General features: G+C 44.7%; 1 protein-coding gene across 1 annotated transcript in view; it reads left to right on the top strand.

Annotated features, from left to right (window-relative positions):
• CAPN6 (calpain 6) overlaps positions 1-23,974 on the top strand; it is a 46,984-nt gene extending 23,010 nt beyond the window's left edge. Inside the window, exons 2-12 of the mRNA XM_058032392.1 lie at positions 3,495-3,626; positions 4,461-4,669; positions 5,345-5,537; positions 9,837-10,030; positions 11,589-11,666; positions 12,844-13,039; positions 15,584-15,706; positions 18,057-18,259; positions 19,353-19,474; positions 22,836-22,972; positions 23,792-23,974. Coding sequence (XP_057888375.1) covers positions 3,495-3,626; positions 4,461-4,669; positions 5,345-5,537; positions 9,837-10,030; positions 11,589-11,666; positions 12,844-13,039; positions 15,584-15,706; positions 18,057-18,259; positions 19,353-19,474; positions 22,836-22,972; positions 23,792-23,974 — 1,770 coding nt within the window. The remainder of the gene's footprint in view (positions 1-3,494; positions 3,627-4,460; positions 4,670-5,344; positions 5,538-9,836; positions 10,031-11,588; positions 11,667-12,843; positions 13,040-15,583; positions 15,707-18,056; positions 18,260-19,352; positions 19,475-22,835; positions 22,973-23,791) is intronic.
• Positions 23,975-26,395: the final 2,421 nt, after the last annotated feature.

Here is a 26,395-nt window from a genome sequence, read left to right as displayed (position 1 = left end):
AGGAACAAAATGTAAACAATGGTTATCTGCTGCTGTGGAATGCAGCAGGTGGATCTGTGATTGGCTCATGTGCTTGTTTCTAATTAAAGGCCAAGCACAGCTGGCTTGGACAGAGAGCCAAGCCACAAACCTTTGTTATCACTCTTTCCTATTCTATTCTTAGCTAGCCTTCTGATGAAATCCTTTCTTCTATTCTTTTAGTATAGTTTTAATAAAATATATATCATAAAATAATAAATCAGCCTTCTGAAACATGGAGTCAGATCCTCGTCTCTTCCCTCTTCCTGAGACCCCTGTGAACACGGTCACATTAGATATACTAACTGCTGGGAGCATTGTAGACAAACATATTTTTAAATTTTTAATATATTTTCTTTTTAATTTCTATTTTTACATGCTTAGGGCAACCAAAAATGCTTAAAGACCCTCACAAGGACTGCAGAATAATACATTGAAATAGCACATTTCTAACTTGTGTTGGGGGAATTGTGGCTTAGACAGATAAAAGTATTCCTAAGAATTGACTATATGGCATAAGTGGTGAAAATCCCAAAGCCCAGAAGAGAGCAAAGAGCTGAAGTGAGCTCTGGGCTGTGCCTCAGTGTTATTGTGTCTCATCTGAGCCACACAGTGACAGTCACCACAGAAGGTGTTATAATGACATTAATTCTTTAATTTATTAATTTATTAATTAATAAAAGAAACTGAATTTGTGGCATTTTCTTACACCGTTCTTTAGCCCCAGAACTCCAGGGTTCTTAGGTGGTTTAATCAGAAAGGGTTTATCAGGCAGGATCCTGGAGGATTTGGTGGCTCTGGGGGAAGCAGGGAGGTTCTGTTTCTGAGCTCTGCTGTTCCCTGTTTGCTTTGGACCCCAGCACTCAGCAAATGCTGATCTCATCCATAAATTTTGGCAGTTGGCACATGCTGCTCTGTTTTTCCTCTGAGGACTTTGTGAGATGCAAGACACACTTCAATTAAAAAATGGCAGTTTAATGTGGTTATTTTTATCAAAACAAACCAAATAAGATATTCATAATACACAGCAGTGCTTAATTTCTTTTTAAAACCAATTAAAGCTTTGGCTTCCACTAGTGACAGAAAAGTTTGGACAGTTCTAACCCCAATGGCTCCATTTATCCCTCATTTATTATTCTAAGAAAATAACATTTTGAAAGGAAAAACAAACTAGAAATTATTAATGCCAGAGCTGCCAGGAAATGGGATATAAAATGGAATCTGGCCCACGTGGATGTGGGATGTGTGCTGCCACCATGAAAGCCAAGTGGCCAAATGATGTCCACCCCTGCAGCCAGGTGGATTCACATCTCTGAGGTGCCATTCCATGTCAGAACATCCAGGGAGGCTCAGTGAATCTGTCCATGATGCTGATGAGCATCTTGTCCATGCTCAGTTTTCCTCCTGGGCAGCTTTTTTGTTACTCAGATTTTTGTTGAGGTCTCTTAATAAGCTTTGAATTTTCTCTAAATGCAGACACATGAGAATTCCTGACAGGAGAGCAGTGTCATGCAATGATCAGTTGCTTGTTTCTCAAAAAGCACTTAAAATGTCTGCTTATTTTATGAGAATAAAATAAACTGTTATTTAATGAGAAAAGCCTCATCCCCAAAATATAATTTCCTTAAGGATAACGGCTGGAGCTCTATGAATTCCATGCTGTGAGCTGATTTCAGCTAATCCAGCCAGGTTTTTAAACCATCAGCTGAGCACTGAGGTGGCTCTTTTCTCTGGAAATGAGTTAATCTGGCACTGATTTGTCAGAGTCACATCAGAGGGATGGATGCCTGTGGTGTGTAGCTATGCTTGGGTTGCACTCCTGCTATTTGGGGATCATCATCTTTAATTGCCAAAGGGCAGAGAGAATCTACACACAGCTCCTTCCTCTGCTGCTGATGGCAGACAGGACAAACTGCAGGAGATCTGGGGTCTCCTGCCATTTTGAGATGAGATGGAGTTACTTATTCTGCATTTCTAATGCTTGGGTACAGGATCATCTTCACAGTGTTGAAATTGAGGGTTATTAAACTGTGAAAGAGCAGAACTTCTTTGCCATCTTCTCAGCCAGTCAGGAGGAGCTGTGACTGACAGGAGAGTGTCAGGAGTAGTGACTGGGGTGAACCCTGCAGGTTCCACACCAGTTAGGGATGAAGTGTTGGTGGAAGGTTCCCTCTCCATTCAGCAGGACACCTCTGCCAAGGATTTTGTGGGGACAAACACATCAGTGCTGCAAAATGCACCCCTGTGGCTTTCCCATGGTCCATGAAACACTCCCTTTAGTGCAAGGTGTAATCCAGGGAGGAGCAGGGAGACATCCCAGCCACATTCTGGTGGGAATCTGCATGTGGAGAGAAATGGAGCCAGGAAAGGAGGGGACAAATAATTCTAACAGGAGCCAGAGCTGTGAGACCCAGAGAATGAAAAGTGTGCTTCACAAAGGGATGTTCTCTTGGGGTCACTGCAGTGACCCAGGCTGTTGGTGAAGGAGGGTTTCCAATGTGTCAGCCAAAGGAATGGCAGTGGAGATGATGCCTTGGAGTGGCCGCCTAGAATAAGGCAAAGGACAAAGTTACAATAATAAAGTGGGTATTTATTAAAGGCCTTTAACAGGCACACCTTGGGCAGTGCAGGAGCCTGGCAGAGGCTACACCCAAGATGGACAATGGTCACGAGTTCTTTGGACAGATATAAGTTTGGCCTATTTGCATATCAGAGGTTCATTCCTCAATTACATCTTCAGGTAATGAAGTCACATTCCCTCAGTTTGCTTCTCCCCAATTCACTTTTGTTTGTACTTTTTTTGGGGCCTGGGGCTGTAGGCTGTCCTTGGGTTCCAGGCCCAGAGGAATTGTTTTGTCTGACCAAAGTGTGAAGACAGTAGTTAACACTTTATATGAAGTGTAGAGTTATGCACTATTGTAGCACAGGATTTGAAAAAGATAAAGGCTAAAATCTTAAGGCAGCATTCCCCCCCTTTAGAGGCTTGACAAGGAGAATCTCAGAGCTCAGGTGTCAGCAGCATCAATTCCTGCTGCTTTTCTTGACTGGAAGGATGTAGGGGGACACAGTATGGATAAATGAAGGTAATGTAGAATGTAATCTTATCCCCCAAAGAGTTTCAACTGGAACCAATTACTACAAAGATTAGGAGCAGGACTGATCTTAACAGGCCACACCTGTAGCCAAGAAAAACAAGTGGCATAAGAAATTGGATTAGTGGGAACTGGAGTCAGATGGCTGCTGCAAGGACCAAGAACAGTCAGTGCTTAGAGGAGCTGCCTACAGAAAACTTTGAGGAGGTATGCAACTCTGAGGCTATGGAATCCTTGCACCATAATGATAATAGAACTCAATACATATAAGACAACATTGCACTGTTAATGATAAGAGAACTGTTGCAATATATAAGACAACAGAAGGCTGCTGTGCTCATTTTGGGAGTGGAGTCTCCAGCAATCTCTGGTTTGCTTTGCCAGGACCTCTGTGACGATCCCCACCTGCTTGTGGATGGAATGAGCTCCCACGACTTCCACCAGGGCAAGCTGGGGAATTGCTGGTTTGTGGCTGCGTGCTCCTGCCTGGCTTTGAGGAAGAGCCTCTGGCAGCAGGTGGGTGATTGGAGTGTCGTGCAGGAAATAAAACTGATAAACCAAGCTAGCCTTGGTTGTTTTTCTCCCTAGACTAACAAGGGGTAAATTTTGGTGGATTCAAATCTTCCTTTTCTTTAACATGTTCTAGGGCAGTCTGCCCTGGGAATAAACCTCAGCACAATGCACTTGCTGAACTTCCTCTCTGTGAAAAATGCATATTTTATGATTGGCTTTTCACAAATATTAAAATGAATATTATATTTGTTATGTTAGAAAGTTATGCTGTATTAATTTTCTTAAGTAGAGTGTTAAATATAGTTTTAGGTTATAACATGACGTTAAAATAGAAACTATGTATGTAAGATATTTTTTTAAAGAGAGGAATGAGGTACTCACACCAGATAGCAGCCATAGGACACCTGAATCTTTCAGAGAAAGAGAATTTATTGCTCCTTTATCAGGAGAAATTAACTTCTCCCCACCTTGCTCAGCTCTGAAGACGCTGTCAGGATTCAGAGGAAGAAGCTGACACTGACCAGACAGAATCCTGTGTTTGAATGGAATTTATACATCATGTATGAGATGTATGAATATTCAGCAGGCCATTGCTTTTAAGGATTAGTGCTCTGTTAACGAGGGTCCTTTTTTGGGCTTATTTTGCCCAAAAAGAGGTACCCAGACTGTCCATAACTCTTTGTTTTTATTGTCTCGTATTTACCTAAATCCTAATTGTCCAAATTTTTATTACTCTGATTATATTACTATTTTCATAACCATTTTATTACTATTAAACTTTTAAAATCCTAAAACCAAGTGATTTGGCCTTTTCCCCACCCTTCCATGGTTTCTCAGGTGATTCCAGACTACAGTGAGCAGGAGTGGGACCCCAAAAGCCCAAGGAAGTACGCTGGGATTTTCCGTTTCCGCTTCTGGCGCTTTGGAGAGTGGACAGAGGTGGTGGTGGATGATCTGCTGCCCACTGAGAATGGCAGGCTCATCTACTGCCATTCCAATGTGAGGAATGAATTCTGGAGTGCTCTGCTGGAGAAAGCTTATGCTAAGTATGAGCTGGTTCCTTGTCCTTGTAGTCCTCAGTGTGGTCCATTTGTCTTTCAATTCTGTCAAACTTTCCATAGGTTTTAGTTTTGCTGCTAGTAGAGAACCTAAAAAGGACTGAAAACTCCTTCTTTAATCTCTGTTAAAATCATAAATGACCGCAATACTCTCTTCTTCAGCAGCCCAAATCCTTAAGGATCCTAGAAACCAGAGAAGATTTATCTGCAGTTTTCTCAGGCTTTTTTGCGCTGTTCTTATATGTGATTCTGTTCACTTATGTGATTTCTTACCTTTGAGGCTGAGCACTGTTGTATCAGCGAAACATTTACCTTAATTCAGGGACCTTGTCTGTTTAGACCACCTAAATTTTGCAATGGGTAAAAATATCTGAGGAAATACTATGTGCATTTCATACTTGCGGTAAGTCCTTATTTATATTTAAATATTCATATATTTATACTAATATATTAATGTGCAATGACAAAAACATATTTATATTTAAATATTTGCATTAGTAACACCAAGAGACCACACTTCTTGCTCTCTCCACCTCTATTTTGTTCTGTTCTTCTTTGTTCTGATTTTCTTGGTGAAACACAAACATGTTCCCTTCATTCAAGCCAAATTAGAGCACTTGTTCCAGCCCCCTGTAAACTGAGGATGTTCTGTGTTGCCCCCAGGCTGGCTGGATCCTACCAAGCCCTGGATGGAGGCTGTGCTGCAGAAGCCCTGGTGGATTTCACTGGAGCAGTGGCAGAATCCATCAATTTGGAGGAGGGCAAATATGGTGAGCTTATTCCTGAGCAGATGAAGCTGTTTGAAGACTTGATGAAAGTGCATAAAAGAGGAGGGTTCATCAGCTGCTCCATTTCGGTGAGTACAGAGAGCTGGATTTCAATGAAAATACTCTGAAAGAAATAGCATTATTAGGATATTGAGTATGTCCTTCCTTGGCATGTTTGGAAAAGCTTTGTATGGAGAAATCTAGCAAGTGCTTCCAGCTCCAGGAGCCGCTAAATACAATCACAACTGCTTGTGCTGCCACTTCACTGTGTGTCTGAAATTCTTTTTTTCTGCATGGTCACAGTTGTGAACTGACCTGAGGTAAATCCACCCTAATTTACACAGCAGATAGCAGCATTCAACTGCTTTATTTCTTGGAGAAATCTCTTTAGAGAAAACACTTCTGGCATAGAGCTGCTGAGACCTCTTGACTTTGGTTGTGCCAGTGCGGCCCAGGGTAACAGTGGAGCTGAGCTGAAGGGCTGAGCTCACCTGGTTATTCAGGTATTTGGTATTTAATTGATATTTCAGCTATTTGCTATTGAATATATTAAATATAGTCAATATATGGAATAATTTTCCCACAGGAATTAACCTGCAGAGCTTGCCTGTGCTGGCTCACGTGGGGCTCAGGTATCTCAGTGCCCACATTAGGAGCCCTGAAGTTCCTGCAGTCAGTAGAGAGGGGATGGTGTCTGAGGAAGATTTACCCCTCTCCAGTCCTATGCTAGAAGATGGTTGAATAACAGCTCCCAGAGGATGCTCTGTGCTTCACAAAACACCTCTGGCCCAGCCCCTGGCCACAGGAGGCAAACCATTGACAGCTGGACTGAACTCCCCTAAGTCTGCAATGTCAGACCCTGGCTGGATAGTCTGAAATCCTCATCTGGTCCACAGTTATTATCACATCTGAAGGGCTAACAAACTGCAATGGCACCTGAATATTTCCTTAAAAATTGCTTTAAAATGATGTTTTTAATCATTTATAATGAACCATTAATCCAGCAGCCCACAGAAAAGGGATCATTTTCTAGGAGCTGCAGGGTTGGCATCTAAGTGCATTTCAGCATCTTCTTCCCACAACCCCTGCTTCAGTTTAAGGCCTTAGCTAAGGCTGATCTTAGTTAAACACTTAAACATTTTGCTTTAATTTCCCTCTCTGTGAATGAAGATGATTCATTCAGAAATTCTTGTTACTATAAAGAGAGCTGTGGAATTGTCAAGAACAGTAGAAAACCAGCTGGTTTTGGGGGTTCCTCAGAATGTTACCTGTTGATCTAGCCCTGGTCCTGCATCAGGGCCTGGCACCAAAGAGGAACATCTGGTGTGGCATCAGCTCCCTTCACAGAAAGCAGGAGGCACAAGCTTTCCCAAATCCACTGAATTTTTCCACATTCACAAATCCACACAGCTTTTTTCCTGGGAAGGCAGTGAGAAGCACAGAGAAGGGAAGAGAAAACAATTCTTATCTCTATTCTGTGCTCCTGTTGTGTAATGTTTTAGGAAGATTGTTTACCTGGAGGGATTTGTCAGTTGGATTCTGCTGAGGATTGTTTTCATTCCTTGGCCAATTGGCTCAAAGCTGTGTCCTGGCTGTCTCAGACAGTTATGGATTTTTCTTTAGTATCTCTTTAATAGAGTATGGTATCTTTTTAGTATAGTTATAATACAGTATTAAGTAATATAGTACAGCTTTAATAAAGCAATTGTTCAGCATTCTGAATCAATGCCAATCATTCCTCACATCAGGGGCACCTGAATTTGATACACTTGGTACTTTCTGGGACACAAACTTTACCCTGAGATAGAACAGGGACTGTCCCTTCAGCAGCATCAGGAAACAGCTCAGAAACAAAAGCTTCAAGGTCTTTGGGTTTTGTTTTACCTTTTTTTCATAAGACCTGAATTTTTATTTGCAAGAATTCCATCTGATTTGCTCAGAGCAGACTGCCTGGCGTGAATTGTTGCTGCAGACATTGTTTCCAGAATGATGGGCTGCTCCCAAATGCTAGAGCAGTTCTGTTTGTTAACAAGAATTTACTGAGGTGATTGACCAGGACACAAGGAGCTGTATTTTAAAGAGCAATTAATTAGGCAGTTGTAGTGCTTCCACTAATTCCTGGCATTATGTTTCTGCCTTCCAAATTAAACACAAATGCTTCTAAACATTGATTGCAGAGAGGCCATTCCTAAGTTTGCCTGCATTTGTCACTTTTTGATGTAATATGCACCCAGTGGAGCTTGCTAGGTGTAGAATATTCAATACTCGAGTGGCTTCATTGCTGCCTTACAAACATGTCATCATTTGCCTTGGATTACAGAATGGCCCTGAGCATCACCATTTGGAAATCTGAACAGACAGGAGATGCTTCAATATCTCATTTGAATAAAGAAATAAATAAGTATCTGCAGAATGAGGTGGGAAAGGCCAGCAGTGAGAAAAGCCTGGGGGGTGATAAAGGCAGCAGGAGAAGTTACAGACTCCCGTGCTGTCAAGGACTCTTTGTTTGCTTTTAGTTGTGAAAAATGCCAGTGAAAGTGTTACACAGGAGGGAGCCCAGAGCCAGGGGCTGTCAGCCAGGATGGGGGAACACTTGAGCTGATTCTCTGGGAGCTGCTGTCAGTGAGAGGCACAGAGGCCTTGGTGACACTCTCACAGTTGCCCGCCCATCTGTCAGCTCCAATTTGATAGGAATTTCTCCTTCCTCTTTTTTTTTTTTTTTTTTTTTTTTTTTTTTTTTTTTTTTTTTTTTTTTTTTAATGTGATTTCTTACCTTTGGGGCTGAGCACTGTTGTATCAGTGCAACATTTGCCTTAGGACAAAGATCTTGTCTGTCTAGACCAGTTAAATTTTGAAATGGGTAAAAATATCTGAGGAAATACTGTGTGCATTTCACACTTGTGGTAAGTCCTTATTTATGTTTAAATATTCATATATTTATACTAATATATGAATGTCTAATTATAAAAACATATTCATGTTTAAATATTTGCATTAGTAACACCAAGAGACCATACCTCTTGCTCTCTCCACCCCAGCCAAGGCTTGATTGAGCATTAATTAGGTAATTACAAGTTTACACACAAGGATCTGCACTGAGTCAAATTTTCCTTCCTTGATGTCCAAGGGAATGAGTGTTTCCAGGCCCTGTGGGTGATAGATGAGAGAGACTCAAAGATGACTTGGCTGGATTCAGTGAGGGTGAGGAGAATCTGGATCCAGCACCATCAAAACAACTCCAACATCTTTGTATGGTGCTGCTTTTCTGGGTTTAGATCAGGAGATTTGGATGCATTAAATGAAATTGTGCTCTTTTTCAGAGCTTGACTACTTTTTTGTATTCTTAGATCAGCATCTGATCAGGCCTAGGTCATCAAACAGGACAGTTTAGGGACATCAAACAGGTTAGTTTAGGGACAGCCTGATCACTGCTGGAAACTGGGATTCTTATGTGGAGTTTATGATGAGCAAACCCAGTTCCTAAAGCACCTTAAAGATCTTCCCTTTGCCATGTAAGAGAGCCCTGCCAGGAGTGACTGAGGTGAAGGACACAAACGCCTTGGAAGCCTTTTTACTTGTGTCTGTGCTCTCCCACTTTGCCCACTGCCAGTAGTTCTTCCTGGGTATTAATTTATTCCAACACTACAACAAGCATTGGATAGCCAAATAAATTAATGAGTGCCCAGGTGAGGACACCCCAGACAGTCTGGGCACAGCCATCAGTGTCCAGAAGAGCCATTTGATAGAGATGCCAAGATTTTGGGAGGGCTGATTTTCTAACTCTGAGGCCAGGAGGAGACAGACTGGCTGCAGCAGGCAAGATTCCCCCATGCCCTGGGATTGTCTGGCACTAACAACACCCCACTAGTGAGCCCCTAGTTCTGATTCCTAGTGGCATTATTATGCATAGTAAAATCGCTCAGGAAGAGAATGAAAAAACAAATGTTTCTCGTCCTTCCCCTTGAACGTGGAGCTGTCAGGTTGTCAGCACAACAGTTCCCCAGCTAGATAATAATTGATATAAACTCTATGTATTTCAGAAGGCTGATAATTTCTTTATTAAGAAACCCATAATTTTTATACTCTAGTTTGCTACAGGGTTGACCTAATTGGTCCTTTAGTTAAAACACCATCACCATTGGCTAATTAAGAAACCACCCTTTGGTAAACAAATCTTCCTAACACATTCCACATGTTCACAATACCAGGTGCAGCAAGTGAAGATAAGAATTGTTTCTCATTCTTTTCTCTGATCTTCTCCCAGCCCTTCCCAGTACGATGCCTGGCAAAGTTGTCTGTTTCTCTCTGTGGCCAGAGAGCTGCTGCCACATCAGGTTCCTCAGAGATGTGAGTTCTTTTTGTTTAATTGTCATTTTTCCATGCCCCAGGAGTCCCCTGGGCGGCCCAGCGAGGCAGAGACAGAGAAGGGGCTGATCGTGGGCCATGCCTATTCCGTGACTGCCATCAGGAAGCTGCGCCTCGGCGAGACCATGGTGCTCTCCTTCAAGGCACAAAAGCTGTTCATGATCAGGCTGAGGAACCCCTGGGGCAAGAAGGAGTGGCATGGTGCTTGGAGTGACAGGTAAGAGCTGCAAACCCGGTGTGAAGAGGTGAAGCTGTGCTGGGGCACTGCAATTTGTGGGACACACTCCTACTCAGAGATGGTTGGACCTCTTTGCCACCTCTGAGAAAATGAGCGTGTCCTGGAGGAGTCTGGACCTTATTTATTGTCCTGGCTCCCTCGACCTCATTTACTGTTTACATCATTCTTCTGGCCCACTGAAACACGGGAAGAAAAACAGCTCAGGAGTCAAGAACACAAGGATCATTCCCAGCTTCACCACTGAGCTTGTCTGTGACTCAGTTTCTCACCTGTCATTTCCAGCCGATGAGGATGGTAAAAGTATTGTAGATAGTTTAAGTGACTGGTGAAAAATGCTGTAAAAGTGCCATATTTGTGATTTTTTTTCTAATTAGTTTTCTTGTGGGCCATGGGCTTAGCAGGTACATCCACAGCAAGAGAAATTGTTGCTGGAGGGGATGTCTTCTATCATGGGTGATTTATACATGAAAAATATGTGACAGTTCAGCACTGGGCTCACCAGCTAGCATTTAGTATTTAACATTGCAGTGCTCTGAACAGCAGCATATTAATTTCTTATAATCCCTGCTTTAGCAAGCAAAAATCTACTACTTTGAGAGATTGGTCTGGGTGAAATGCAGAAAATGCACAAAAGAGCTGCTGTGTCTTGTTTAGCTGAAGCCCTTGGGGTTCTCCGGTAGCCTGGCACAGATGCCACTCATGCCAGCACTGAGCACTCTAAAAGTGGCCCATGGCTTTGGTCTAGCAGAATTAAATAGACAATTTCCAAATAGGTTAAGAAAATGACTGTTATGGTGAGCAGCCTCCCTTCCGTCCTTCCAGCCTCCTCCAGCTTTAGCCTCCAGGTGCTTTTGGAGGAGCAGGGGGGAGTTGTGGCTCTGTTTGTCTGGTGTAACCCCTGGTTTGGGTTTCAGCAGGAGGCTGCTGGAATTTAGGGTCTGTGCTCCCCTGCAGGGGCTGTGTGCCTGAAGGGTCTGTGCACTGGAATACCCCTCTGCACACTGGACAGTGAGCTCAGGCTCCAGCAGTTTCTGCTCAAAGGCCCCCGGGGAAATCTCAGACCTCAGGGCTGTTTTATTAAGGTGATTAAAAGACAAAGAGAATACTCTGGTCTAAGTGAAGCGTTCAATAAGCTCCCGAGGAGGAAAACCAGGTTTCATTTGAGGGGCCTTCAGGGAATGGAGTCAATCTCCTGTGACCTTGGAAACCAGCTGTTTAAGTGTTTAAGAGTCCTAATGGAGGGTGTGACAAAGGAAATCAATAAAGTTCTGCTCTAGTTGAGCCTATTTCCTATTAATCTCTTTCTTTTTTAGTAGCTTTCAAATCAATTAATGTTTTAAAACCCCTCCTGAAAGCCTCACACTTTCATCAATATCATCTGCCCTTTCAGTACTCTGATATTCTTTTTAAAACCACAGAGCAGGAGAGATTTTTTTTTTGCTTCATTTTTTTTTTCCAGATGAGGGTTTTTATTTTAAATTATTAATCATCTTTATTGTTGATTTTTTCCCCCTTTTTTTTATTATTTCCTTTTTAGCTCTGAAGAGTGGAAGAAAGTCAGCGATTCTGAGCGCAAGAATTTGGGGCTCACTGTTGAGAACGATGGAGAGTTCTGGTGAGTGGGAGTGATGAGAAGGGTTTGGAGACACTGGCTACACTGAGGAACTGTCATTAATCTGCCATTTAACAGCTTCAAAAACAGATGGCTAAAGTTATCCCAAGGTCTGTTTCTTTCAAACTCCCAAGGGGTCACAAGGAAGAATAAAAACAGATTTAAAAACGGATTTAAAACTAGTAGAACAGAATTAGTAGCTCTCACAATCTATTGCTTATATTTAGGATAATCTCTCAGAAACTAGGAGAGCATGGGCTGGTTTACAGGACACAATGCCCAATGTTGAACACTGTTTAGACCAGTTAAATTTTGAAATAGGCAAAAATATCTGAGAAAGTACCATGTGCATTTCACACCTTGTTTACTGAGTACTATGCCTGTCTGCAGTCAGCCATGGCTGAGGCATCTAAAAATAGAGTTGCATCCAGTGAATTTTCATATTTGTTGGTGTTCTCCAAGTGTTCATTCTCTATCCAATGTCTAGAGCTCTATTAATTTTGAGCTTGCTTAAAGCTTAGATCCTTAGCCCAGCAGGTCCTTCAGGAGATGATCAATATTGCATCAAGTGAGCTGGCAGGGCTCACAGTGGAAATCATTCTGTTGGCTTTGTCAGGACTGGCAGCTGCAGGGTTTGGCTCTGGGCCATGAATTAGCCAGGACATGATGGTAACTCAAAGAACCAAGCTGGTTTTCAGTTGCTCTGCAGTCCAGCCCCTTCCTTTAGCAGGCACAGGCGAGATGGGCTTAAAGGAAAGCTCTGTCCAGAGGGCAGAGATTGGAGTTGTGCTCAGGGACAGATGTGACAATAAGGACTGTAACAGTGAGGAGTGCATCCTGCTTTAATTGCAGGTGATCTCTCTGGCCTTTGTAAAATGTGTTATCAAATCCAACCTTGGGGGTTCAAGCAGTCATTTATGCTTAGGAGATGCAACAGGACAGATCCTGATCTGACCAAACGCACTGAGTGATGCTGCTCTGAATTAAAACTCTGTGATTGTGGTTTCACAAGTATTTCCACATGGAAAGCTTTCCAGTGAATCAGTTTGTCCCCTGGACAGCTGAGCAATGCCTCCTCTTCAAATTACTGGAAGATTTTGTGTTTTGTTTTGGCTCTGTGCGTGAATATCACTGTTTATTTTTAAACAAACCATTTCTTCCCTGGTGTTGCCTGGAGCAGGATGACGTTTGAGGACTGGTGTAAGAATTTCACAGATGTGGACATCTGCAGGACTGTGAACACCTCCTGCTTCAGCCTCCACAAGACCTGGGAGAAGGAAATGATGTATGGGGCTTGGGCAAAGCATCCAGAGCCCCTGCTGAACCGATCTGGGGGCTGCTTTGATAACAGAGAGACCTTCCTGCAGAACCCCCAGGTGGGAACCCCTGTGTTTTGTGAGGTATTTGATAATAAAGAGACCTTCCTGCAGAACCCCAGGTGGGAACCCCTGTGTTTTGTGGGGTATTTGATAACAGAGACCTTCCTGCAGAACCCCCAGGTGGGAAGTTTTGTGAGGTATTCAAGTGTATCCACTTTAACTGGGGCTCCTGAAGTACCCACGCTGTTTAGGAGTTGGCAGTGACTACCAAACAAAAAATCTCATTGCCCTGGGGGTGTGCTGTGTGCTGCATGTTTTGGTGCAATTTCTCAGAAGGGTTTATGTATTTATTTAGGACTAATCATGCTTGGGGCTGGTGAGTCACACACACAACAGAATTACTGATATCCTGCCTGGACTTCTTTCATTTTCCCAGGCATAGAAAGGCAGCAAGTCTGATTTTATAATGACAGAACCCACTTAACCCCCTTAAACAGCTCAGGGATTTGATCCACTGTATTTAGTTAGTACACATTGGCATTACTGTGCGATTCTGGAAGTACCTGATCTCTTCCCCAAGCTCGCCCTCTCATCAGCATTATGGAATTTTCCTTTTCTCATCCTACCTGGTCATTTCAAGCTATTCAGTTGATCTACTCATCCATTCCTACTCCCTTTCCCACCTTCCTGCCTTTCTCTCTCCCAGCACATGCAAATTCAGACCTATAACTTCTGTTACTGTCTGTGGGGTCTAGGCACTCACTCTGGTAGTTACTACTTTGAGAATGGATCTTTCTGTCCAGATTAATTAAAGATATTTTTGCATCTGCTTCTGTGCACTTGCAGGGGAGGTTTCTGCCTGCAGCCTGTTTCAGAACAGGATGCTGCAGCAGTGCAGCCTCTGCTGCTCACATCAGGTCTCAGCTTCCCAGCTCATCCTCACTGCTCTGCCTCTGTCAGTGCCTCATTTCCAGGGGGTGATGGAATTCAGGTATTGGCCTGTGGGATTCTGGATGTGTTCCAAGAGCTTGTCTGGTCTCATTTGTAAGTGTTTAGCTGTCACAGAGAACAAAATGCACAGTTCTAGCTGAGTGCAATGCCTGATGCAGTGGAATGCCTCTGTATTCCAGTGTCATCTCTGGGCCAGGTGATTAAAAGGCTCTTAGCAGCAGTGCTGGAACATATTTCTGTTATCTTAGGCTACTGTGGCACACCCCACCATAATCTAGAGATAATCTCTCTGTTCTCCTGGCTCTGAGGCCTCCTGTGAGGTTTATCTGGGCAGAGAGGGACTGTGCCACTTGCAGTCCCTTTGATAAGGCAATTTCAGCCAAGTATTTGTGTATTCTACAGTCATGTGCTGAATTCTAGATCATTTCCCATTGGGACAGCTGAGGTGCCATCAGAAGAAGGTCACAGCTGCAGAGCTGTCACCATACCAGGAGAACTTTCCTGATTCCACTTGTTGCCCTTCCACCCCTCCATGGCCTTGGAGCAGCCTGGGGGGGTAACCTGTGCATGGCTCAACAGGGACAAGGATTAAAATGTGCCTTACTGGGTGTTGCTGCATTTTATATCTCACTTTCTAGGTTCTCTTACAACCCCTGGGACTCTCCCAGGCACTGTGCTTTCTCTGCTGCAGTAAGTGATATAAAACACAAATCAGAGCTTGGGATGGGGCCTTGCTCAGCAGAGCTCCAAGGCAGAGGGATGTGGATGGTTCTGTAACCAAGGCAATCTCAATATCTACCTCAAAGCAAAGCTCAATAATTTGTGTTTTAGCAGCAGTCAAAGGAAGAGGGAGGGGGAATTGAACCAATGATGATATCCCTCCCTATGCTGCCAAAGAATTTCTGCTTAAATCAGAACATGTGGTGCGCATGGTACCCAGCTGTGCACTGCTGCAGGTTTATGTTTCTATTTATTTTCTTCACATTTAAATGTCTTTGAGGATGGGAGAGTACAGCATCTGTCCAAACTTGGGGTAAATCCCCTCCCCTCCCCTCCTGACAACTCAGGTTTGCTCTCTGCATGCACAAAGCAAAATTTAAAGGGCTCTCTAATAATGAACAAATTAATTAAATTCCTGATCATATAAAGAGACATCTGTCTGACCTTCTTTTGTTCATACTTATGAACTGGTCAGGTAGTGATTTTTAGTAAGGTAACTGTTCAAGTGGGATTTAGTGAGATGGGCCTGGGCTCCCTCTGGCCATGCAGGGCAGCAGAAAGCTGCTCCTCTGGCAATGCAGGGGGCAGAGGCTGCTGTGCTGTGCCAGGCTCAGATTGGATCCAGGCAGGAATGCTTGGCTCCTCCCCTGGGCGGAGCAGCTCCCCATGGGATGCTGGGATTGGATCAGCCCTGCAGGGACACTCAGTGGCCATGGACAGCAGAGATCTCCTGGAGGGAGGGTTGGTGTGGGAGAGAGAAAGGAAAAACTGCCCATGGACAGCAGAGAACTGCTCCAGCTCTGACAGATGGTGATAGAACACACATCTCTATTTCCAACCTCAGATAACATATTTCCTTGATGATGGCTTTACCCTCAGCCTCCTGAGGGTAAAATTCCAACAGCTCTTCTCTCTCCTGTCTCCTCCCAGTACCTCTTTGATGTTAAGAAGGCCCAGGACAAAGTGCTGGTGTCCTTACAGCAGGAGGATCGCCGCAAGTACAAGAAAGAAGGCAAAGGAGACAACATCACCATTGGCTTTGAAATCCTCAAGGTAGGCAGCCAGCTGTGCTCCTGGTGTAGAGCTCGTTCAGTTTGCTCAGTCCTGCTTCTCCTTGCCAGTGAGGTCTTTGGCAGCTAGAGATCATCTCTAGATAGATAAATCTGGATAATCAGTGATCTGTTCATCCATTCCAACTCCCTTTCCCACCTTCCTGACCTTCTCTCTCCAGCACATGAAAATTCAGACCTATAACTTCTGTTACTGTCTGTGGGTGCTGGACACTCACTCTGGTAGTTACTACTTTGAAAATGGATCTTTCAGATAATATACCAGGATTATCCTGGGCTCTGGCTCTGTGCTCAAACTCTGTGTGGGCACTGCACTCAGGCCATGGGAACTCAATTGATTTTAGTTCAGCTCAAACTCTATTTGGATAAATTTCATTTATTTGTGATAAATAATTTTTGCACATTGCAAAAGAATTTTAAGTGTTTTTCCTACCCCAAAACTTTCTAGAGAAAGGCAAAATTATATTAATACTTAAAACATGGAGGTTTTTTTCTCCTTATTCTGCCTTCATTTCACCAGCAAATACAGCCAGGACAATGAGGTTGAAAAATCTGCAGTTTTTCTATTGCCACTTAGGAAAAAAGTCTTTTGAAAAGCTGGACTGGTGAGCAGGAAATGAATATATGGGAAAAATATATTGGGAACCATAGGGATCCCAAAAGGTAATTTAATTGCACTCTTAAGGCAAATTGGGTAAAATGAAAACACTCAAACTCAGAGGAGGGAAGCAAAGAAACAGCAATTTTTCTACTCTTTCATTGAGGATTGGGGTAATCCTGTCATCTGTTGCTACACCTCCTGGGACTGCATTAAATCTATGGCCTTACCCTAAAAAAAAAAATCAATTTTTAACAGTTGGTTAGATCTGCTGACATCTTCATCACACCTACTCATTTGCCAATCACCTGTTAACCACATATATTGAAAAGTGTTGTTGCAGAAAGCAGAATAATTTCCCTTGTTCGTGCCTGTAATTTGGAAAGGCTTGAAAAAGAAAATCACACCTTCCTAAAGTCTTCAGTGCTCTATTTTTATTTCTAATCAATAATTTTTCTATTTTAGATATATTCTAACACACCAGGTTCATTAGCATGACTAAAGGCCTTGGGAAGAGAGCTGCCAGTAAAGAATGAAGGGCTGCCTTTGCTCCAGAGCTGCTTGAGAGAGAGGTTTAGATTTAAACTGTGCTCTGGCAATACCAGTTCCCTGGAGAGGATGTTAAGAGTTAAGCACAGCTTCAAGGCTTAGAAGAAAACATTCATGGTTATTCTGTGGCTTTTGTATTCAGAAAAGGGCAAGAAAAATCCAGCTGTGTGCTTCTGGATTGGGAGCCTGCTGTGAAAGGCTAGAGAAAGGAGGTAGAGGGATTTTGTCATAGTTGAGATGGTCACAATACAAAGCAACACTCAATTTTCAGAAGGCTTCAAACTTGTTTTTTTATAGCCTGCATGCTTTTTATACATTCTACCAAAGCTTATCAGTTTACACTTTACTCATTGGTTGTGACGGTGTTCACAGGGGTCTGAGGATGAGGGAAGAGATGAGGATCTGACTCCATGTTTCAGAAGGCTGATTTATTATTTTATGATATATATTATATTAAAACTATACTAAAAGAATAGAAGAAAGGATTTCATCAGAAGGCTGGCTAAGAATAGAAAAAAAAAGAAGGAATGATAACAAAGGCTCTGTCTTGGACAGAGAGTCTGAGCCAGCTGACTGTGATTGTGATTAGAAACAACCACATGAGCCAATCACAGATGCACCTGTTGCATTCCACAGGAGCAGATAACCATTGTTTACATTTTGTTCCTGAGGCTTCTCAGCTTCTCAGGAGGAAAAATCCTAAGGAAAGGATTTTTCATAAAAGATGTCTGTGACAATTGGTCAGGAAAAACAAAGAAAATGCTCATTAGAGTAGGCAGTTGCAGGTTTCTCTTATTTATCCTTCTGTCTTTCTTGGTTTCTTCGTCAACAACCTTGGTAGAAAATTCTTTCAGGGGTAAACATGGATCCTCTTATCAAACTTCTCTCTGGCTCACAGAAGTCACTGTAAAACCTCTTCCACGGGATTTCAGCCTTTTCTGAGCAGGTGCAGTCCTTGGGCTGTGTGTGTGTCCATCTCTGGAAGTGTTCCAAGCTCTGCAGCAGCATCACATCATCTCTTTCAGTGGGCTCCTGTCTTTGCCAGCCCCAAACTTTCACCTGCCACAGCTTAACTGAATGAGAAAACACTTGCCAAAGGATTTGCCTTGTTGGGTGAGAAGCTGTGTGGTGCTCAGGGAGAGCCCTGCCCTTAGCCCTGCTGTCCCTAACCCCTCTCCTGCTGCAGGTGGAGGACAACAGGAGGTACAGGCTGCACAAGCTGACGGTGCAGGAGAGAGTGGCCACGTCTCCCTACTCCAACACTCGCAGCGTGTTCCTGAGGAGGACCCTGCAGCAAGGCCGCTACGTCCTGGTCCCCACCACCTACATCCCAGGTGTCCCCACAAAATTCATCCTCAGGCTCTACACAGATGTGCCTTCAAAACTCAGGTGGGTGCCACTCACAGCTGCAGGAGGTCTTCCTTAGCCCACAGGCTGCAGCTCCATGAAGGGGTTGCCAGGTTGTCCTGCAGCTCACTGGCACATGTGGCTCCAGAACTGGGCCTTGGAGACATCAGGAGCAGCTCTGAGGATATCCAGGTTTGTACATTGTTAAAAATAGGTTAGAAGCTGTTGTAAAATAGTTGATAGATCATTAGGGATGTACTGTTAGTTTGGTTATTATATTGTAAAGGGGGTTAAAAGGGGAGTTGTAAGAAATACGGTACTCAAGGTACCAGAACACAGCTCAGTAAAGTGCACCACGAGCCAGCCTGGACAGAACTGTAATGGCCAATCGAGCGCCTTAAACCTTTATGAAAATGAAGGATCCAGAAAGAAACCAATCCAAAGGGACAAAAAACAGGATAAAAAGGGGCTTCTGACCCACTGAATATGTGCTGCTCCATCTGGGATGTCAGGGCCATCGCTGCTGAGCAGCCCCAGCACCGGGAACGCTCCTGCCCAGGGCCCCCTTGCTTTAGGCCTTTCTTTTCTTATAATAAATGCTGAAATCACTATAGAACCAGGAGCCTGCTCTCGTTTTTATTGTACATGGTCAGGAAATGTTTAGTTAAGGGCATCTTGGATGATTCACTTTGAGTCTTTTGGCTTTTTTAGTTCAGTTCTTGCAGTGGCCCCCAGTTCTAGGTCAGGACCCTGAGCACTGGTGCTTGTGGTTACAGTGATACTTGTTGTTTCTGTGGGCATCTCCTCTGAAAGCAGTGGCTGCTGCAAGAGTAGAACCAGTGCTTCATGAATCAGGCCTGCTGCATTTATTTCTTGATTTGATAGTATTTTCCACTATTTAAAGTTGGGGGTTTATTCACCATTTTTGCTTCCACACAAAAGATAACACAAATTTGTTTTACTTTGCTTTGCTCTATTTTTATTTCTTACATCTGTCATTTCTGCACCACAGACTTCAAAAACGGCAGATGAGGAAAAGCTACAAATCTCATGTTCTAAAAATGCCAGATTTCCACAACCATTGATTGCTTGCTTGACATTCTTTGCTTAGGTTGCTTTTTCCATGATTTTTCAGGGAGCTGAAGGAAGATAGGCCTAAAATGACGTGTTGGAGTCTTCTTTGTGGCTACCCACGCAGAGTCACCCAAATCAAAGTCCACTCTGCAGAGGGTTTGCAGAAACAAGACAGATCAGGAGGTAAGTGGAAAGAGAGTGTGGACAAGTGGGATTGGCTTTTCGATCCTCTAAAGATGATTTGGGTTGATATGTAAGCAATCAGAAATTATTCGAACTGAGGATTTATGGGACTTGTTTTTACCATCTTGCTGTAAAACCTGCCCCAGTGGTGAGATCAGATGAATATGGGGATGCACAACAGCAAGTTATGGGCAGGTCCGTAGCTGGTCAGGATGGGCAGGAGTGGGCAGACTTCTTCTGAGGAGCTAATTGTGGGGATTAGTAAGGTTCTTCTGTCAGGGCTGTGTGTTTTCTAAATGGAAAATATCCAGGAGGCAGCTGAATGGCACAGACTCATGCAGTGTGTTACATTTACCTCGTTAGAGCGCTTCAGGAAGGACTTTGTGGTTTTCAAACATTCATTTTCAGCTGGGTAAAGTAGAACAGGGGTTATATGCTTTATACATGACTGTGTGTCTGTCAGCGGAAGTGTCCTGAAGGACATCAAAATGGCTTTATAGCACCTGATGTTGAGTTAATTAGGAAACTTGCCCAGTTGTCATTTGCTTTTTCATTTTCTACTCCTGCTCTGTCTGATAGTCTTCATTTTTCACAACTCAATGCTGGTTATTATTAGAGCCCTGTTCCAGGCCAGAGGAAATTTATTTTATTTTTATTTTAAATGTTTATTGGAAAGCTCCTCCTTGGTGCTGTCTTTGATCCATTGCTCTGTCTGGACAAGATAATGGATGGTTTGCTGTTGTCAGGAATAGTGGATGAATCCAGACTCAGTCCTGGATGCTCCTTGTGGAAGTACCTCTCTCCAAGTCAGTGTTCTGAAGTGGATCCAGCTGTCTGTGAGCCAGGCACAGTGGCAGGTCTGCAGGATGATGAGGAAACTCTGTGCTAGAGGATTTTCTGTCACTCATCCCCCAGCCTGGTTTTAAAATGGCTCTCACTACTGTCTGTCAGGCATTTTCCCTGAGTTTCTCTCTGAGAACAAATCACCTTTTGCACTTTTAAGTCTTCCTGCTGACATTCCACGTTGGATTTGGACATTGAATTGTTTTTCACCTCTTAGAATATGAACAGAGTGCTGAGATCTGTGGTGTGTGTGACAGCCCTGGAGGCAGAGAATCTTTAGTGGGAGCAGCCTGAGAAGCAGGAGGAAGGAGAAGCAGAGATTCACCTGCAAGGGGCAAAACAACCTGCCGTGACTGCCAGGGCAGTGCTCGTGTCTCAGCACTGTTCCTGCTCTTTGGGCCATGCCCTTTTCCAGTGGCTGAGGCTGTAAGAGCTCCCCAGGTTCTGTGAAGAGCAGCAGAGGAGTGGGAATGCAGCTGGCAATGTTTCCTCAGGAGTGTTTTCTTGAAAGCCTTTTGCATTGGTACAGTGCTGCAGGGTGTGGGTGTTAGATCCTTGGAGCAGTTCTCAAAAACCCAAAAATTAAGCCTTAGACTACTGAGCACAGATTTCCTTAAGCCTTAGAAATGCCATTACTGTTCAGGTGTTTCTGGCTTTTACAGATTCCAACTTTCTCCTTTGCACTGTTCTTTTGCACAGCTTCCCAAAGCAGCAGCATGGCCAGGGCCGAGGCAGGAGAGCTGTTACGGGGTTCAGGGCAGGGCTGGAGCCATTTGTGTGCCCCAGAGCTGAACCCAGCCCTCCTTCCTCTGCCAGAGCTGTTCCCTTGAGCAGCAGCTCCAGTTTCACTCCCACCTCATGGCCAATACCAGGACATTGATTTTCCACTCTAGCAGACCTTGGTGTTTTTTCTTTGTCCTGTAAATAAACCAGGCACAGAACTGGGCCATCCATAGCTGAGAACATCTGATCCCCCATGTTCTCTCCCACTGCTTGCTTTTGTTGTGGAATTGGAGCCAGTTTTCCTAAAACACTGACCCATCCAGCACTGCCATCACAGGGTCAGAACATTTTGGAGCATCATGGCTACAGGAACATTTTGTGTCCCCCTTCTACCTCCCTCTGTGAGGTCTTGCTGAGAATGTGAATGTTTCCTTCAGATATTTTCTTTCCTTTTCCCTTCACTTAGCCAGTCCCCTCATTAACTGCTCCCTCATCCATCCAGCAGATGTGCCTGTCACCTCTTTAGCTCTGTGCCCTTTCCCCACCCCTCCTTATGCTCTCTATCTCCTAATTACTGTTAATGATCGGGTGCTGCTCTGCTCTTTGCCCTCAAACAAAGCTGTTAACACCATTGGGGTAACAGGCAAGACCCCGTTTTATCCAGATCCATTTTCCAAATTGCTTTGCAAGGAAGGCAGCTTTTCCACCCCTGGTGACACAGCCTGGTGCCACCCCATGCCCCAGAGCTGAATTCACAGCTCAGTGACACAGAAGGCAATTGCCCATCAGAAAAGCCAATATCCTGCTCCCTGCCATGGAGCTGTGAGGGGTTGTCAGGGAAACAGCTCTGGCCAGGTGTAACCACAGAGCAACATATGGAAAACTCTGTGTCTGCCTTGGATGCAGCTGTTGTGTGGTTTGTTCGTGTTGGTACCTGGTCGTGTTGGTAAATGAGTGATGAGTTTGAGGGAAATCATCTGGCTATGGTTAATTAAAAAGCTAAAGTTGCCTAAAATTGTGCTGCCTTCTGGCTGCAATGGTATTTTCAAGTAGATGGTGAAATAAAGTGTGTTAGAAACTCTCATGAGCCTGACTTACAGATACCCTGAGTTTATTTAAAATCTGTATCTAAGAAGTTGCAAGGTGTGGGAAAAAAGGTATTCTGTCATTAACAATAGAAAGGGATAGAGTTGTGTTGAAATAAAAACATAGTATTGCCTTTATTTAATTAAAAGTTAATTAGAAAATTGAATGGCCCATTCTATTTGAATGTGTTTGGTGTTTCCAAAATGGATCTTGCTCCTCATTGTAAAGGAAAGAGAATATCAACTTTAATAAGAAAGAAAAAAAGCTCAGTGTCTAAACAAGGCATTTTTAGAATGTTGAACAATTGCAGGGAGGTCATATATGAGGGTTAGATTGGATATTAGGGAGAAATTGTTCCCTGTGAGGGTGGGCAGGCCCTGGCACAGGATGCCCAGAGCAGCTGTGGCTGCCCCTGGATCCCTGGAAGTGTCCCAGGCCAGGCTGGATGGGCTTGGAGCAGCCTGGGACAGTGGGAGATGTCCCTGCCCATGGCAGGGGGTGGAACTGGATGGGCTTTAAGGTCCCTCCAACCCAAACCATTCCATGATTCTGTGTTTTCACCGGGACAGGGAGCCGTGGCTGTGATGTGCTCTGGTGCCCTGTCCTCTGGTGCTGCCAGGCACAGGAGGGGATTGTCTCTGCTGGGTTTCTGGGCAGCTCTCAGCTGCCATTCTGTGTGCCCAGAGCTGTGCTGCTGACTGTGTTCCAGGGGCAGATCCCTACGTGCTCATCAAGTGTGAGAACCAGAGCCGGCGCTCCCCGGTGCAGCACGACACCACCAGCCCCGTGTTCAACACCCAGGTGATCTTCTACAGGAAGGACATCGACAGTCCTGTCACAATCCAGGTGAGACAGCCTCAGGGGCAGCACAGCAGCAGCCCTGGGCTTCACTGGGCCAGCTATTCTTTGTGTGACCCACGAGAGAAGAGTGAGAGCCTCTGCTCCCCTTGCTGGGCGCTGCCTGGAGCTCTGCTGCTCCACAAGCACCAGCTGATGGCACTTGGGGATCACAAGGAATGTTTCATTCCAAGAAATGTTTCATTCCAATGTATATTTCTTTCCAAGGAATGTTTAATTCCAAGGCTTTGAAGGAATTTACAGAATTCCTTTTGCCCCTGATGAAACAGAGACAAAGAAAAGCCAAGTGCTGTCCCAAGTCAGGGTTGGAAACAAACCCAAAGCTAAGGATGCTATTAAGAACTTTTCTACCCTTGAGTTCTAGTCCTGTGAGAACGAGACCTCACTGTTTACCTCAGCACTAGCTGGAGAAATAGAGCCTGGCATTGAGATGATGCAGTCCAGGAAAAGTTTGTCTTCAGCCTAGTCTGTGGGCCAGGCTCTAAAACTCTAGCACTGAGGAGGGGCAGAGGTAGGCACAGGCAGGCAGAGCAGCAGACAGGCTACACTAGGTAGGTTTTACTGCTGATGAGCTAAAAAAGGTCATTTTTATTCCTCTCCTAGGCAGGCTCTGACCTAGAAAGCAAAACGCTGCATTTCTCTCCTTATTTGCATAGTCTATGTAAATGAGCATGCAAATCCAGACTCCCCCTCATGCTCTCTAGACAATTAGCTAAATTCAGACACACTCTTTTCCAAGGGGTTATCGGGGGCGACCCTTCCCGGCGGAGCGTGACAGCCGCGTTCTTTGTGTCCCCTCGCCGCCAGGTGTGGAACAGCAGCCTCCTGAGGGACCAGCTCCTGGGGCAGGCGGTGCTGGCAGCGTCCCCCGGCGAGCCCCGCCAGCAGCAGCGGCTGAAGCTGCGGGGCAGGGGCGGCGGGGAAGCGGCCGAGGTGCCGGGGCACATCAGCGTCACCGTGCTGAGCAGCGATGACCTGGGCGAGCTCTGAGCGCCGCGGAGCTGCTGTCACCGCCGGGCAGCGCGGGGAGCGCATCAGCATCATCGCGATAAAGGGGGGAAAGAAAAGCCCTCCGTTGGGAAAGGGGGAATATTAATATATATATTAATATTATATTAATACATATCTATGATATGTATTAATATATATTAATATATATATTAATATATATTAATATATATATTAATACATATCTATGATACAGCTCATGCAGTAGGAGAGTGTCGCAGTAGGACACAAAACAAAACTACGTGGACCAGCAAGGGAAGAGGAAGGGTGGTTTATTTCTGGACTCTAACATTTATAGACTTTCAAAAGTGACAGTGCATTGGAGGATGAAAGTGCCGCTTCTCCAATGACACTGGACAAACCAACAGTCCATCAAATTTCTCTTCCTCCAGAGAGGAATGTAAAAACAAGAATTATTTACATAAAAGTGCGTGAGAAACTCCATTACAAGAATGTAAACATCAGAAGAACTTAGAAGAACAGAGTGACAGGAGAGGGGCCAAATGGAATACTGAGGTAAGCTTGTGAGGATGGGAGCATCCTTGAGGATGCAGGCAGGAATGGCTGCAGCTCCTTCAGGCCCCCACCAGCAGCTTGGGGACTGGCAAATACAAGGGGGATTCGTGGGGATTTTTTTCCATATTCTTCCCACAGAAGGATACACATTTATTGATGAATTTCACTACAGATTTGGTGTTTCTGTTCCTTGGTGAAAATGTCACTATTTGAGGAGCTCAGTCATAGCTCATGGCCTTAAGACCAGTCTTGCCAGGACAACACTAAAATAGAGGGGCAGATCTTGCAGTGCCTGTTTGAACACCACAGCAAATACCAACTTTGTCCACCTAAAGGCTCTCAGATTGATTTTCTGATTGTTCTCTTCTCCACCTTGAGCTGATGACTCACAGTTTGATATTTCTATCCAAGGGCACCTCACAGTTCAGCTGGGGCTTTGCTCAGAGCACAGATTCAGTAATGGGAGCCTCCTTGCTTTGTTTAAGCCACATAATGCTAAAAATGAGATAACAGCCCTCTTGTTTTGGTGGATGTAGCACCAGCCCAAAAGAGGAGAAAATGAGCTTATGAGAAGGGTGGGTTTGTAAAAGCAGGGTGCTGTTCCCTGGCACTTGTCAGGTCTCACTCTCAAAATTTTGCAGTCGTTTATTGCTGGCACGCTGATGTTTGCTGGAGTTTCACTGGGTACCATGGAGGATGGGTGTTATTTCACATTTCCCTCACAGCAGGGCTCTGGTGCCAGCTCTCCCCTTCCCCTGCAGCCCTGGGCAGGGTTCCCTCAGCAGCTGTCTGGGGTGGGCACGCTGGGCAGTGACCCTGGCAGTGCAGGGGCTCTGTGCCACACACTCAGAAATGGATTTTACACAGCTGCACATTCCGGGTGGGAAAGTGAAGCTGAGGGACCATTCTGCCTTTTTACAGCCAGGAAATTTGGATTTCTAAGCAGAAGGACCATTCTGCCTTTTCACAGCCAGGAAATTTGGATTTCTGTGTGCCTCGTAGCCACTTCAGCCACACTGTGCAATTTTTACAGTTTATGAAATGGCCCTTGACAGAGCTAATGTTTTCACAAAAGGTCTCCTCAGGGCTGCAAAAGGATCATTGCTGTGGTAGGAAAATGCTTTCTCTGACATGCCAGAGATGGTCTGCGGGGCTGTGAATGATGCTGCAGTGCTATCAGCTTGCATGTACCAAGGACCAAAACCCAGCTCTTTTCAGACAGTTTGGGCTCAGGCCCTTTGGCACAGCAGAGATCTTGTCAGAGGTGTGAACTACAGGCCCCACAGGCAGGTGACATTCTCTGTGTCATGGCTGCAGGGCTGCTGACTCCAGAAATGTTTGTAAACTGAGATTTCTCTCTTTAAAAGCATAAAAAAAGCATAAAGCATAACTGTCTCGTGCAGACCAGAGCTTGGATGAGGGGAACTGCAAAGGTCAGGGCTGCCCTCGTCCTGCACTGAGAGCTGTTTGCTTTGCTTTTCCTCACACTCTGCTCCAGGCTGTGGGAGCTGCTTCCTGCAGTGTTCCCTATGGGATGGGGGCCATTCCCAGGGCATGGCTTGCCCAAAGATCAGTGTTTATCCTGAAAAACGTTCCACACCGAGATGGCACCAGAGGTTTGTGCCTCCCTGCCCCACAATTTGGCTGAGAAGGCTCCTGAGCCCCCTGAGGGCACAAAGCCAGCTCAGCCCCAAGCAGGAGGGGAGTCCCTTGGCTCATTCCTTGCAGCCAACACAGCCCTGGCCCCAATGCCAGCAGCACCAGCCTGTTCCAGGCTCTGTCCAGGGCTGTCCCCAGCATCAGTGGGACACAGGGAGTGAACCAGCAGTTTTCAGGCATGTACAAGCTGGCAAAGTGGGAATTCAGGGTGGGGGGCACAGACAGGGT

This window comes from Melospiza georgiana, chromosome 12 (genome assembly GCF_028018845.1).
Source record: "Melospiza georgiana isolate bMelGeo1 chromosome 12, bMelGeo1.pri, whole genome shotgun sequence".
Lineage (NCBI taxonomy): Eukaryota > Metazoa > Chordata > Aves > Passeriformes > Passerellidae > Melospiza > Melospiza georgiana.
This window is presented reverse-complemented; position numbering and strand designations above follow the sequence as displayed.